This window comes from Panicum virgatum, chromosome 7N (genome assembly GCF_016808335.1).
Source record: "Panicum virgatum strain AP13 chromosome 7N, P.virgatum_v5, whole genome shotgun sequence".
NCBI lineage: Eukaryota > Viridiplantae > Streptophyta > Magnoliopsida > Poales > Poaceae > Panicum > Panicum virgatum.
Genome location: NC_053151.1, coordinates 32313593 through 32329272, shown reverse-complemented (window position 1 = coordinate 32329272; position 15680 = coordinate 32313593). Strand labels below are relative to the sequence as shown.

Below are 15680 nucleotides of genomic sequence, written 5' to 3'. Positions count from 1 at the left end.
CAATGGTTTCAACTGACAATGCAACATGTGAATTATAATAATTAAACTTAAATATGCAATGAATACGTACTGTAAATTTTAGGAACTAGGTCTTCGAAGGACCTGCTGCTCGCGGGTGCGGGTCGATCGGACCTGCTTCTTTCACGAGGTCGACTAGGGCAAAACAGGCCTCCAGGTCATCCTTCCACGAGGCCGCCACCACACGCGGACCTACAGCCTCCCCGACAATAGGGAGGCCGAGGAGGTAGGCCACGTCCTGCAGCGTAGGAGTCATCTCCCCACGCGGGAGGTGGAACGTGTGTGTCTCCGGCCTCCATGTGTCAACGAGCGCCGTCAGGAGGGACCGGTCGAGCTAAATAGGCCCACCCTCGACAAGACGGCCCAGAGTCAGTAGACCGGACTCACGTAACCTGCAATAAACAAAATTGTCAAAACAAAGGAATACCGACAAATACATAAGTGATAAACAATAATATTTCATTACATACATGTCAACCCAATCATGGTATACAGAGATCGCCTCCCCGGGTGGACGAGGACGTAGCACCTCTAGGGCTCGGTGCTCAACTGCTGCAAAGTAAGACCTATGGCTCGAGTCGATAACTGGGTCTAGCAAGGAGTTCATCTCCATACCTGCATTCAAAAATATATGAGAACACATAGGTACATATATGTTCCATACAAACTGGACGCGTAATATTTATACATTATAGATAGGTTCGATACAAACTCCACGCACGATTACTACGTATTACAGATAGGTTCGATACAAACTCTACGCACGATATTTATGCATTACAGATATGTTACATACAAACTGGACGCACGATTACTACATATTACAGATATGTTCGATACAAACTCCACGCACGATTAGTATATAGGTACAAACTGCACACTGGTGGATCATAACACCGAGTGTCTTCCATGAGCAATTCTCACCAATGGTCATCTGAACGTAGGAGGTGCTCCATCTCTGCGATTTCCGAAAGGACCGACGTCATTAGCATCGTGAAGTGCATTCCGAGGACACTTCTTGTAGTTGTGACCTAATGCTCCACATTGGCTGCAACGCTTTTGTGCCTTGCTTGCTTCGGACTCGTCCATACCATTCCGAATACGACGTGTCTGACGGCGGCATTTGCCTTTCTTAGTGGCTGGATCAGGAATGAACATCTTATTCTCATTATTCTGAATGAAAGGTCCCACAATTCTAATCCCGTATACCTCATGTCCCTAGGTGGATACAGCTGCTTCCTTGCTGAAGTAAGCTGAAACAAATACTCCTGGCTGCAACCCAGACTCTGCACATGCCGCAATGAGATGCGAGCATGGCAAATGCAATAACTTAGGCTTCATGCAGAAGCAGAAGGCTTTACCAACTACTGTAATCAAACTCTCCTGTACCACCCTATCTCTACGGATACCACGACCAGTTCTATCCTTGCATAGAACCTCAAATATGTGCTCCATTGTACCTGTCGATATGACGCGGTGCAGTTTGGCCTTTTCAATCTTCTGTTGCATATATTGTGTCACTCTTGTGCAAAACTGAATTTGGGAGTTGCTGATGTTTATACTTGCAGCCGTGTAACGCTCTCTGAAATACTTCATGCACCCATACATTATGAACTCAACAATTCCCACAAGAGAAAATGCACGACAAAAACGCATAACCATATTGAAACACTATGCATGGTTCGTTGTCTGAATATCATACCGTATTCCGTTGGTATCATAAAGGAATGACCATTTCTCCTTAGGTGCACCTCGAATCCAGTGTGAAAATGGCTTCTCAATTGAATCCCTAGCCTCTGCAGCCTGACTCGTGCTTGCTCCTGATGCCCTTACCTTGACTAGCTCTGCAGTCAACTGATTAAGCATCTGCCATAATGCATTGAATTTCCTCTGTTGATTTTGGGTGCACAACCTCTTAAACATGTTCTTAAGATCCTTGTTCTTAAAGTGGTCATAGAAGTTTGCACCCATATGCCTAATGCACCACCTGTTTTGGACATCGGGCCACAATGGAGGCGTTGTCGCAGTTCCACGTTGCAATTTCAGTATTGATTGCAGCAGACCTGTATGCCTATCACTAATAAGGCACACATCTGAACGTGCAGCAACAACAAGAACCTTCACTCGTTCAAGGAACCAATACCAACTGTCTAAGTTCTCATTCTCAACAAATGCAAATGCGAGCGGAACTATTTAGTTGTTGCAATCTACCCCGATTGCGGTGAGTATCTGACCTTTATACCTTCTAGTCAGAAATGTGCCATCAATGCATATCACCGGAAGACAACACTGAAATGCCCTAACACAGGCACATAGGCAAAAAAAAAAGGCTCGTTGTAGAATGCTTTGCCCCCTAGTCACGGCTGGTACGAGGTATGTGTCATAAAAGCTTCCAGGATTTCTAGCAGCAACCTGGGATAACATACGAGGTAGGTTATCATATGATGTCTCATATGTGCCAAACCTCATCTCGAACACCCTTTGTTTAGCCCGCCATGCCTTCAAATAACTAATGGTGTACTGGTAAGTCTGCTCAATGTGTCGAATAATTATTTTTGGCTCATAATTTAGATTGTCCATAACCGATCCATATATTTGCTTTGCAACGAAGTCACATGATATATTGCGATACGAGGGAAGAACTTCTGACAGCAAACAAGTGTGCTCTGTCACAATGGAACATTTCCAGTTCGATTTCCATTTTTCCTTGAATGCATGTACTCGCCATGGACATCCATCATTCACACACTTCACCTCATATTCTTTATTGCCAGACTTTACGACTCTAAATTCTCGTTTCAATGATATTGCCCATATTCTCACAGCATCTTTTACGGCTTCAATGTTTGGATATGTTGCACCTTGCACTACCTCATTCCCTCTGTACTCCCACTCCTGATTTCATACGTCTTCTGCGACATGATTGCCAAAATCATGCTCCTTCCACTCTTTTTGGCAATGAGTACTGCTCGTCATCAGATGACCCCTCATATTCTTCCATCTGTATTGCAGTTTGGTCTTCTGCATCCATCTCGTCCACAATGCTATGTATCCTCTCTCCCTCATCAGCAAGGCCATGTGGTCCGATGTTTTGGTTATCTATCTTTTTTGACTCATCTTGCTCAACATAGTTGGTCTCTCTTCGAATACTCGGAGTTGCTTGATTTGCACCATGTTGGATTTCATTTTGTGTCTTCTCCCGGATTTGAACAAGAATGGCCAGAGGCCACCCACGCTCTAGAGCTGATTGCATGTACTTCTGCCAGTCATCAGTGCTGTGTATCATCATCAATTCTCATAAATCACTTTCTACCTCCCAATTAACAAGAGACTGGATGGTCATCACATGTGTCAACTGATCAACACGGAACTCACACTGCAGCCACTTACGTATGGAACCAAAACTCCTTTCCAGAGGTTTATCTATGGCGCTAGATGTGCACTTAAAGGCAGAAAGGTCTACTCCATTTGGCCCGTACAAAACATTGTAGTCACCATAAAATATTTGAAACTGCATCTTGCTCGACATATCTGTATATCACAGAATACTTATCGAGTTATACTCTTTACTTCACTATCTTATTCAATAATCCGTAAAAACTAGGTATGCATTTCAACTACAACATATAAGTATTCATAACTACGTGATGACACTCAAATTCTATACTGCATATGCGAAATTCTATTCTAAATCGTAATTAATTTATAAACACGTCTCTAATATTACTGCAATTGTAATAATAAACGCGTAGTACTAATTTTCTACGTAACTAAAGTATCATTAAACTCCTACTTAAATGGTTCTACTATAGCACTAATTAAATTAAATTACTCTACAATACTAATGGAAAAATACATAAGCTAAATGTACTAACCTGCAGATCACAAGTGCGCAATCCGGCAGGGCTTCGCCGCTTCCCTTCTCCTCACCCCCTCTCTTTTTTCTGTATTTTTGGTGGAATTTTTGGGCTCAAATGAGGAGAAAATGGGGGTAGAATGCTTATATAGGGGGTAAGACCCGGTCGCCCGCGGGGGGGGGGGGGGGGGGGGATGGCCCCCCGGTCGCTCGAGGGGGGCGACAGGCCCCCTTCATTCGCGCGCCCCCCGGCCAGGGACCTTGTTGCAAATTTGAAGAAAAAAATTATATTTAGGAACTATCGTCCCCCATAGGGCGACCAGGGTATATTTTTGAAATTTTTCAAAACGGACATATATTTTTGAAATTCGCTCGCTTCTAGGCCATGAGGACGCCGTTGAACTATCATGGGCCTTCAGTGACGGGTCCCATGTCTATCCGTCGCTGAAGCGGCGGCGATTATTTCCCGGCCGCGCATCCGTGCTACGCGGGGAAACGGAGTATGGCCGGCCGAGCAACGCCTTGACTCGTGCGTGCAGTCGCCTTGAGCTGGGCCTTAGCTTGCCGACGAACATGCGTTCTCTCGATCGGGCGTCTTGAGAGGAGAGCGCCATGCCCATCCATGCTATTACACGGCAACGTCATCTCCACGATTGCGGGAAACCCGGCATGTCTTCTGATCCGTCGCCCCCTACAAGTCGCTTATTACCTTTTTTTTAAGAAACACAATACACACGCTCACAAACGTACACATACTTACCTCTACGAATACATACACGCAACTCTACTTTATGAGCATCTCAGAGAGATTGAGCCGGTAGATTCTTGAGGTTGACGAAATCATCACTGATACCGAGGGGCACGTCGCCTACCACTGATACTACTGAAAAAATAGCGCCATCCAGAAAAATGCGAACACTGGTGCTGACTCGAGGACTCGAACCCTAGTGAGGGGATTCCATCACAAGAAATCTTACCATCTAGCTACGCTCAGTTCGTTCGCTTATTACCTCTTGTGCCGTACTATACGTATGCCCGGCCTAGCCAAGGAAGAGACCACTGTGTACTGGTGGCTCAATCAAGCCAGCTCCACCAGAAGAAAATAAAGGCACACACACTTGCATTGTGAGGAAACAGTCAATTCTTGGAGGCTTCGAAGAAGGGGGCCGCATGCTACACAAAACTAGCGGCCACACAGGTCACTGAATAGTACAAATCGATTATTGATATCGATATATAGCCTCTCAATGTCGCAAGAGGCATATTCTAAGGTTCAAAGATATATTTATTATATTACGAAAATATTCGAGATGGATCGAATATATATATATATATATATGCATGCCTGTAGGTGTAGGATATACCAACGCAAGGATCGAGCATCTAATATATAATTATATGAATATATTGTGAAAAGTCGATGTATGTATATATAATTGGGCATATATGCACATGCACCGATGGAAAATGACATGAATATATATATGATGCATGCGCGGCGACCACCAGCTTTTGGTCTCCAGATGGTGGACTGCTGACTTGTGGACTTGTCCGCTAGCCATATTTTCTCACAAATTTTATCACGATGAGGATGCTCAAGGATACAATTTGACGGTGTGGATTGATGGCTATTTTGGATCAACGAATTATTTCCCCTCCTGTTCTCTATCTAATATATAATAAACCAATTTAGTTCATGTTTAAACTAATTATTAGCTTGTCCTAAATGTCACATGTTTAAGAACGGAGGTAGTATGTAGACAAACATGGCACCGTAAAATATGCTAATTACTCCTCGAGTCCTTGTATGTCATATTTTTTTATTATGGCATATATAGACTGAGATTTTCAGCGCGTCTAGACGAACCGTACCATCTGACAATTTGGATTAAATGTTCAGCACATCTAGATGTCATGTGTGTTGTCCTTGTCAAGTTGGATTAATTTTTCTACAGTACATGTAGATAAATAACCATCTGAGAAAAAATCTAAATAAGTATAACATAACACGGCAGCGCAACAAATTTCTGGTTTACGCAACAACTTGGAGCTAAAGTTTTGCGTGAGTTGTGTGGTGCGTAGAGGTCAAATAAAAAATCCCACTTGCTAGCACATATCTAAGCTTTTGTTTGTTTGTCGGTCTGTGGAGTGGCTCGTCGGAAGGGTAGTCGCGGAAAACAATACCATATGTCAATTTTCAGTTTGCACATCTCAAATCTCATTGTCGTCCAAACAGTCAGGGGTAATTATGTCATCTCGCTAGCCTTTACTTTTCTAACCTTTTATCCTTCTTGACTACCTATAAATACGCATGCTCTCTCCCTCCTAGCACTCCCTCCTAGCACTCCACAAACCATTTCACCACCTAAACCATCATCCATATATAAAAAAAAAACAGCATCAATGGCTGCCTCGTCGGTCCTCTTCCTTCTCATCGCGGCCTTTGCAGCCGGCACCAACGCGGCCACCTTCACCGTGAGAAACAACTGCGGCTTCACGGTGTGGCCAGCGGCCACCCCCGTCGGCGGCGGCACGCAGCTCAACCCGGGCGGGACGTGGACCTTCGGCGTGCCTGCCGGCACCAGCTCTGGCAGGGTGTGGGGCCGCACTGGTTGCTCCTTCAACAGCAACAGCGGGAGGTGCGCGACCGGCGACTGCGCCGGCGCGCTCTCCTGCACCCTCTCCGGGCAGCCCCCCTGACGCTGGCCGAGTTCACCATCGGCGGCGGCGGCAACCAGGACTTCTACGACATTTCAGTGATCGACGGCTATAACCTGGCCATGGCCTTCTCCTGCAGCACCGGCGTCGGCCTGGTGTGCAGGAGCTCCAGCTGCCCCGACGCCTACCTCTTCCCCAACGATAACACCAAGACGGCAAGACCCATGCTTGCAGCGGCAAAAACAACTATCAGGTCACATTCTGCCCATGACGAGGCAGTTGGTCGTACGTCGTCGAACTTAAAACAACTTTCCATTAGCCCAAGCATATATCACCTAATTATGTATTAATGTATCGCATTGGACTTGCTAGTGGAGAAGTTATATTGATGAATAAAACGACATCGTCAAACCCGCCCATTTGTGCGTTTATGGGCACGCACGAATATGTACCTGGAATAATTGCTTGTATACCTTCAAAAGAAGTATAATGTCTTACATTTTTTATTAGTATATAAAACCTCCTCTTCTGGGTGAATTTTACATTGTTCATTAGGTTAGAATATTCTTTAAGTATATACTACCTCTATTCCAAATTATAATTCGTTTGACTTTTTTTGCTCCAAAATTTGACTACTTATCTTATTCAAAAAATTGTGCAAAATATCACTTTTTTGGCTTACTTTATTAATAAAAATTCTTCAAAAATACAATGATTTAAATTTAACTATGTTTGCACATGAGTTTTTATAAAAAAAATTAACAAAACAAGGAACATAGTTCTCTTAAAAAAATAAGGAAAGTAGAAATATAGCTAATAGCGTAACACAATTGAGATTGTAAAAAGAAAACAAAGATACAATCTAATACAAGATAGGTCGTGTGATTTAAACTAGAGTCTTCTCAAAGGAGAACGATATAACACTGTCAATCACCATCCTAGACTGAAACTTGCTTGTGATCGTGGGGGTGAGGGACTTTAATTTGCCGGATAAAGAATAATGAAACCTGGCCAAATTCGTTAAAAACAAAAATGGCCAAAATTATCTCTCCTCGTGGCTCAGATCATATTATTGATGTTCGGTTCAAGGAGTAAATCGATTGCAGCGCTGACACACGAGAGGGTTGTGATCAAGAGCAGAAAAGCCAGAAACATGATTTGTATGGCACAACTTAGAGGCTGCCTGACGATGGTTGTGGTAGTCCAAAGACAAGAATAATTAGTTAATTACTGGGTTGTTTGGTTGTATAAATGATTTGTCGGCTCCATTGCATGTTCATACATAAATATGATAGGATTCTTCGTTTGGCGATTCAAAGGTACAATTGTGAGGAGGCCTTAGAGCTATGTACATAGCTATCATCTGTAAGACTTTAAATAATGGTTGCAGATATTGGAAGCTAACCCTGCGGTCCATTGTGAATTTGTGAAAGTAGATTTGAGATTCGACATTTTGATAGTTTTTAAGATATATTTTTTCCCAGGAAAGTTTTTTTAAAGATAATAATCAACCAGAAGATTTTGCAAAAGTCCATTGTTGACCTTCGTCCGTCCATAAACCCACAGCAGCAGCCCTTGGCCGGCCCGATCTTTTGGTCCATTTAGAAATCGGATAGCAATGTGACCCAGTTTGGCCCACCAGGACTTCGATCGCGGTTACTATCGTTACTACATTTGCAACAATTTATTTTAATGGCTCTATAACTATGAAACTTATGCAATAAAAATAGATAATTGAAATTAGTACCGCAAATATAGTAATTCAATAAATATTACCATTTGCATATAAGACAGTTAGCAAGTTGGTTAGAAGATAATATGAAATATAGATAAACGGAAAATAGGGAGGCACATACGAGAGAGATCGGTTGGAGAGGAGACTGAAATACATGTCATATATATTGGTTTAGTTTTTTATTATAATGCTCGGTACCTACTTATATTTACTTTCATATAAAATTAAAGATAAAATATCACTTAATATCGCCTTTATCCATTATGCAGAAAACCACACAAAAATTTACAGCAGTGAAATTACAATCATTTATTACTCTCTAGTTATGCAAAAATTTATATAAAAATACATAAAACATAAAATGTAACATGTTATTATAATCATATTGGTTTCGGCATATTTAGTAGTAAATCAGTTTGCAGGTGGGGCGGGCTGTGGACGGTCCGCAAGACCGCAATGGTGGCCGCAAACTAATCACGTGGGCCAGTGGTTGTCCATTAATTTTACTGTCCCGCTCACTAGTATTACGTGATTTGCGGGAGATACATATTACCCGCATGATCCGCAAACATTCCGCTCGCTCGTCTCCCGTCTCGCTCTTCGAACTGCTACACCACCCACAGGCGCCCAGGAGCCGCTGCGCCGTCTCGTGCGGTCGCCACTCGCGGACCGGCTGCTAGATGACTTCCTCCGCCTCGCGGACGCGCACGGCAGCTTCCGCTAGGCGCTGGTCTCGCTCGCGTCACTCGGCCAAGATGCGTGCTGCGCTGCAACACGGAGACCACGCTAGGCTCGCAGCCGCGGCCGCCATGCACGGCGTGGCTGGCAGGGGCCCCGGCCGCTCCCCAGGACCGCGCGTGCGAGGGTCACAACTCACAAGCTCCGCCGCTGCCGTTGTTTTGGCGTTGGGGGTTTCCGCCAGTGGGGCCCATGGTCCACCATCGTCCCCGCTCGCCGCCTATGGCGCCCCAGCGGCATCCCCTCGTCCGTGCTTGCATCCATGGCAAGTGACCCGGTCGTCGTAGCCGATTGCCGTCTGCATCGCATCCGTCGGCAGCTTCCGCATCTAGCTCCAGCACAATTTTTTCAGGGATAAGTGTAACTTTTCGCGACGAATCTAATAATAGTAATTAATCGATTATTGGCTACAGTGATGCTACAGTAATCATTCTCTAATCGCACGATCAAAGACCCCGTTAGATTCTTCAGGATCACTAGCGCGGGGTTCTGAAGTTGGTTTTGTGAACTGGCTTTGTTTGACACCGTAATTAGTGGTCAAAATATCACTATTTATTAGCACAGCACAAACCGAACGAGGCAATCTCTCTAGCATAACATCCATCTCATATTTTACACACTCCACCAATCGAAGCCCACACTTCAATTCGAGTCCCTGGCTCCCTGCGAGATGCAACAAGTAGTATCTGCTCCTCACACATTCTTCGCAGAAGCAAGAACAGGTGTAGACGAGCAGGCAACAACAGATTTGGAAATTGGAAATCCCAGCGGCTGCTCCATGAGCCAATCACGCTTGCGGGATCTAGATGAGCAGATCCAACACTCACCTTGGGGAAGAGGGAGGATGCGCCGGACTGGAGACTTCAAGTGCCGACGAGCAGGGGCAGAAACATCCGACGCGGTGCGGCCGATGCTGTGGGTGCCGTCTGGGGCTAGAGCAGCGGAAGGTTGTGCATGCGCTCCCGGGAAGACAGACGGAGTCGTGTAGGAGAGCGGCGGCGGCGACGCGAGACTTCGCGGGTTTTTCTTTTGTCCGGTGGGCTTGGTGAGATGGACAGTGATGGGCCACAAACTAGGCTACTTGTGTCGCGAACAACTATTTTGCGGAACGGATTTGCGGGCTCCTATAAAAATCCACCCCGCCTGCAACCTGAGTAGTAAAACAAAAACAAAAACAAAAACTCAGACCAGACCAGCAGCCCGCGGCAGAGGACTGATCTTGCATTAATTTTAGTCCATTTAGAAATCGGGTAGCAATGTGACCCAGTTTGGCCCATCGGGACTTCGATCGCGGGGAAACAAACAGATCGCGAGGTGCAAATGAAATAGTATTTCGATGGCGCTCCCGACAGTCGGTACTGAGAATGAGAAGTGATCCGCAGCACAATTCCAGTCCTTGTGCAGACTGCACAATTAGCATGGCAACAGCTGTGTTGATTCCCTAACGCAGGGGCGGAGCGTTGATTTTTTCATTATTAGAGGGAGCCAATCATACAAATTTATATCAAAATTTAAATTTCTAATGTAAATTTGGGGACCATGTGAGCCAAGCCCCAGTCCGCCCTCTGTCTCCGCCCCTGCCCTGACAGCTACGGACCCACGCCACCAGCTCCCGTTTCACTGTTTCAGCGTCTCGCCGTCGCCGAACAGCACCGACACAGCCCCGGCCGGCCACCGCCGACCGCTGTTCCCGGACCACGGCTACGGCGTGCTTCTGGCAGCTGGCACCAGCATCGAGGGCGGGGAAGGGGACCACCGGCCGGTAGCAGGGAACTCAACTGACGTCCAGACTCCAGAGCCATACATGATACATGACCGAACCAAAGCTGGCACACCGATGTGGCCGTTGCTGCACTGGTGGCGCTTACAACGTTTAGATGGCTGTGACGCGGCTTGACAGGGAGTTTGTAGTCAAATTAATCATCTCGTTAAAAACAAAGGCCTGAAGATATATTACACATCTGCGGCCAAAATTCTCTTCCATCCTTTTTAAAAAGAAGTCATGTACAAGCCGATCGGGAATCGATCGAGCAAACAAGCACGTTCGGGAAGCAGGGGCACCGCCGCGCGTCAGACGACGATGCTTCGTCGCGAAAATTGATCCGCTCCTACCTCGCTGCCACGAAAATGTTTAATTCCTTGGAAATTTTAGCCGTGCATCGTCGATTCCCTGACGGCCATGGACGCCACGGCCTTGGCCCACGCCACCAGCTCCCGCTTCATCCGCCCCTCGTCGCTCCACAGCGCCGGCACGTCCACGGACGCGGCCGCCGTCGCGGACGGAGCGCCGCCGCCGCTGCCGTTCCCGGACCACGCCCTCGCTGCGCCGCCGCTGGCGTCCAGGACGGGGCCGAAGGACACCGCTGGCAGGGACGACCTCGCGTCCAGAGCCATGGCTGATGATCTGAACTGAGAGTCTGAAGCCGCCGCACCAGTGGCACCACCACCGAGTCGTCCTTGGGAATGAATCGGGGTCACAGAGGAAGCAAGCTAGCTCTAGTCTATCTGCAGCACTCGATCTGGAGGCTCCGCGCTGCGTCTGATAAGCTGAAGTAGTAGGCCTCTGCCTATTCTTCGGTTGGATGCGAGTCCAGCGGGACAATCGCGGCGCTCTATATATACCAACCAGGCCCAGGGGTGCGCGAGCAGTCACCACATGTGTTGTACGAGCAGCACGTGCTCCCATCAGCGCAAACGTAATGCTATAGTATCCTACTGGGACGTGCCCGCACGCTGTCCGGGGGACGCGTCGATGCTTGCGCGGCCGAACACGCTGGTGGCGCTTTCCTTCCCTTTCGCCATCACCTTTTTCTCCCCCGGAGCGGAGACGAGGCCACGCAGGGGCGTTGGGGTCATCGACCGACGCGTCCGTCCGTCTCAATCGTTGAGCGTGGCGCCACCAGGTCCAGGAGTGGTTGTGTGAACCGAGGCCGCCGTTGGCAGCTCGAGAGGTCCGATCCCGATCCAGTGCCGCCCACGCGACTGGGGATAATCTTGTTTTACTAATGATAAGGTGTGACTACCCCTGATAACGGTTTGAGTTGAAATGAATTTAATGGATTGGGTTTTGATATGAATTGTGTTTGGGTGGATTCAAATGGCTTGTATTAGCTAATAGGGTGGGGTGGAGTGGGTTGTATGAAAATATAGATTCGAGTGGATTGGGTTAGGCTGAAATGTATTCTTTATGCAAAACAGTATGACTATATATAAATGTCGGTCCCGTAGAGCTGGACCCTAAAAATAAAACCTCGCGTTCATATTATAAAATTTTATCGAAATCGACTGAAATTTATTGAAGATGGCTCAATATGACTAGCAGTTACTTTATGCAAAGCAGTGTGGCTAGAATTACACGTGGGTCCAACGTCAAGAGCCGGATTCTAAAAACAAAATCTCGCGTTCACACTATAAAATTTTATCGAAACGAACTGAAATTTGTTGCAGACGACTAAGTATGACTAGGAGTTACTCTGTGCAAAGCAGCATGGCTAGAATTACAGGTGAGTCCCTCGTCAAGAGCCGGACCCTAGAAATAAAACCTCGTGTTTACACTATAAAATTTTATCGAAATCGACTGAAATTTGTTGGAGATGACTCGGTATGACTAGCAGCTACTTTGTGCAAAGCAGTGTGGCTGGAATCACACGTGGATCCCACGTCAAGAGCCGGACCCTAGAAATAAAACCTCGCGTTCACACTATAAATTTTTATCGAAATTAACCGAAATTTGTTGGAGATGACTCAGTATAACTTATAGCTACTTTGTGCAAAGTGGTGTGGCAAAATCTACACTATAAATTCTTTTTTGAAAATGGTTTGGGTTGGATTGGTTTGTAGTGGTGGTGGTTTGGAGTGGTGTGGGTAATATTAATTTCTTTAATGAGAATGAATTGATATGGATATAATTTGATTTACAACCCATTTGCAGGGCTAGGTGTGACTGGCATGGACCCTGCTAGGTTTCTAATTTAATTTGCCAGCTCTTGTCAAGGTGAGAGACGATGGCGGCTGATCGATTGAGTGTATCGCATACGTTGTCAAATCTCTTGTGTGTATACATTTCCTCCGGCCCTAAGACCACGGAGTACAGGGTCGCTTTGTTTCTTTTTCGAAACAGGGTCGCTTTGTTTATTTCCACATCTGCTTTTTTTTTGCTTTGGAATTATAAACCAGCACATTACAGGAAAAAACACTGAAGAAAACAAAGGCACAACGGGTGACATACGATCTTTTTTGGCTTATGTTGTGCTATAATAAATGAGAGAGACAATGAAAAGAGAAACAGATAGACGCTATCAAGTTTTATATTTGGAGAGGTTAGTGTCTCCATGATATGGATGGAGAACAATTGAATTCATTATGAATAATCCACACTAAGAAAATTATAAATTGTATACACTACAGTTTCTAAAAAGTGTTTTAATGATATGGTAGCATAAACACTATATCCGTAGACATTATAGGTTGAGATTGCCCGAATATCGTGATACATAGGAGCTCCGATCCTTACAGATGCGGGGACAAGAAGGGCCACCGGCCGGGACTGGACCATTTTGTAATCGAAAGTCGTTACAAAAAATATTAAAACCCTTCAGTTGATATTCGTCGGAAACTCCAATATGCTGTCAACCAAAAAAAGTCATGACGGCCATCCTATTTTCATGTCAGATTTGGCTGTCAATAATGATTTCAATCCTAAATTACAGAAACTATGATTTTACATTTTAGCTCTAATTAAATATCCTGGATCAGCTGCAAGTAGCAAACGAGAACATTACATTAGATATATCATCACCACATTCATTTACCTATAAACATCAAAGTACATTCCTCTCTATCAGGAAAAAAAGTTTCTTTTATTTTGTGGTACCACACCATGCAGGCAAAATGCCCACAAGCGCACGCGTCATCCTGTTCTTTCCGGAAGTATGTACAACCCTCTGTGAACACGAGCAATCTTTTTTGTGATCATTAATTCGTTGATTCACTCCTCCAAGAAGAAAACGACTCGTGAAGAAAAAAAAAAGAGATAAACAAGTGTGCCACCAATGGCGTAGCAGGAATGGGTGGGTCAGAAAATCATGGCGACCGCGCGCGCGCCCAAGCAGCACCATGGCCATGGATGGATCGCTCGTCCCCAGTGCTACTGTGCTAGGCCAAACTAGCCACATGCCTCAGCAACGCATGGAGTAGTCCCTGACGACCATGGACGCCACGGCCCTGGCCCACGCCACCAGCTCCTGCTTCGTCCTCCTGTCGTCGCCGCTCCAGAGCACCACCGGCGGAACGCCGTCGCCGTCCCTAGACGACCAACGGCCACTCGCCAACGGCGAAGCGCCGTCGCCGTCCCTAGACGACCAACGGCCACTCGCCAACGGCGAAGCGCCGTCGCCGTCCCTAGACGACCACGGCACCGCGGTGCCGGCACCACCGCCACCGAGGCCAGCACCACCGGCCGCCTCCGCCGCCGCCCGCAGAGCCTGATCGGCATCCAACGCCATGGCTGATGAACCGTGCGCGCAAGCCGCGCCGCCACCAAGCTGCGCCTTGATCGACCTTGTTGCGCGCGCCCTTTACCCGTGGGGCTCCTCGCTGCGCGGTTCGGCTAACCTCTGTACGTAGCTTTCTGCTGGTGCAACCAGGAGGCTCTGACACGCCCAATATATATACCTACCTTTGCCGCGCGAGCGAGGGGGGCAACGTGACGCACGAGTGCTATACGCTCCTCATAGATAGCCACCAACCAACACTAGTACACAACCTTCCTTGCACGCGCAAGCGGCGCGGCGGCGGCGTGCGTGCACCCAAGGCTGAGCCCGTGAGCAAAAGACACGGTTGCCAGTACGGCCGGGCGGCAGAGGGCCGGGCACAGGGCAACTAATAAACAGCGTTGACAGGGGCGACACGACACGACACGATACGCGGTAAGGCTTGAGGCAGGCAGGTGACGATTATCCCGTTTGCGATCCGAACGAGGTCGAGCGCGCAGGATGAGCGGTCGTCGTCCGCGTATGACGCGGCCGGCCGGTGGGGATCGGACTTGCTTGTTGGGATTTGGGAGCATCGATCCAGCAGGATGAGATGGATGGTTGTGACTTCGACATCGTTTAGGCTTAGAGCAAGCAGGGCTCTTATTTGGATACTAAATCTAAATTTTAGTCATTTTGCTTAAATTTCCATCTCCAGCAGAGCTTCTTTTTGGGTGACTAAAACGAAGGGGTGACTAAATTTCTTCTCCCACCCTCTCAATGCTAAGTGCTGCTAGAGTGGCGACTATATTTTAAATGACTAAACTTGAAAAGTGTATGACTAAAATGAGTTTTAGTCGCTTAAACTTAGTCACTCCAATGAAGTTGCTCTTAGCATCAAATTAATTGCCACTCGCAAGACGTACGGTAAAATGTCAAGTTTTATCACGTGCTAAACTAGCAAGTAACAACACGTCCTCCACCATATAGTAGTAGCATGTAGTAACCAGGACGTCGTTGTCGAGCTCTATATATATACGTAGGCCAGTACGTGGTGTCTGACCATGCACGGATTCTCCAATGTCGAAACCTATATAGGAGTATATATATCTAACACTACCGGATTCACTGGCTTTGCCGAGTGCCGGTTACACTCGGCAAAGGCCAGTTTGCACTCGGCAAACACCACTCGGCAAAGCCTCAC

The 15680-nt window shown here is 46.6% G+C and overlaps 1 protein-coding gene and 1 pseudogene across 1 annotated transcript; one reads left to right on the top strand and one right to left on the bottom strand.

Moving 5' to 3' along the window:
- Positions 1 to 6226: 6226 nt before the first annotated feature.
- Positions 6227 to 7038, top strand: LOC120682755 (annotated as a pseudogene).
- A 3871-nt stretch (positions 7039 to 10909) lies between these two features.
- LOC120684073 lies at positions 10910 to 11602 on the bottom strand. The gene has a single exon (XM_039966173.1). It carries the CDS (start codon positions 11397 to 11399, stop codon positions 11154 to 11156), a length of 246 nt encoding a protein of 81 aa, XP_039822107.1. The 5' UTR covers positions 11400 to 11602; the 3' UTR covers positions 10910 to 11153.
- Between the last annotated feature and the right edge of the window lie 4078 nt (positions 11603 to 15680).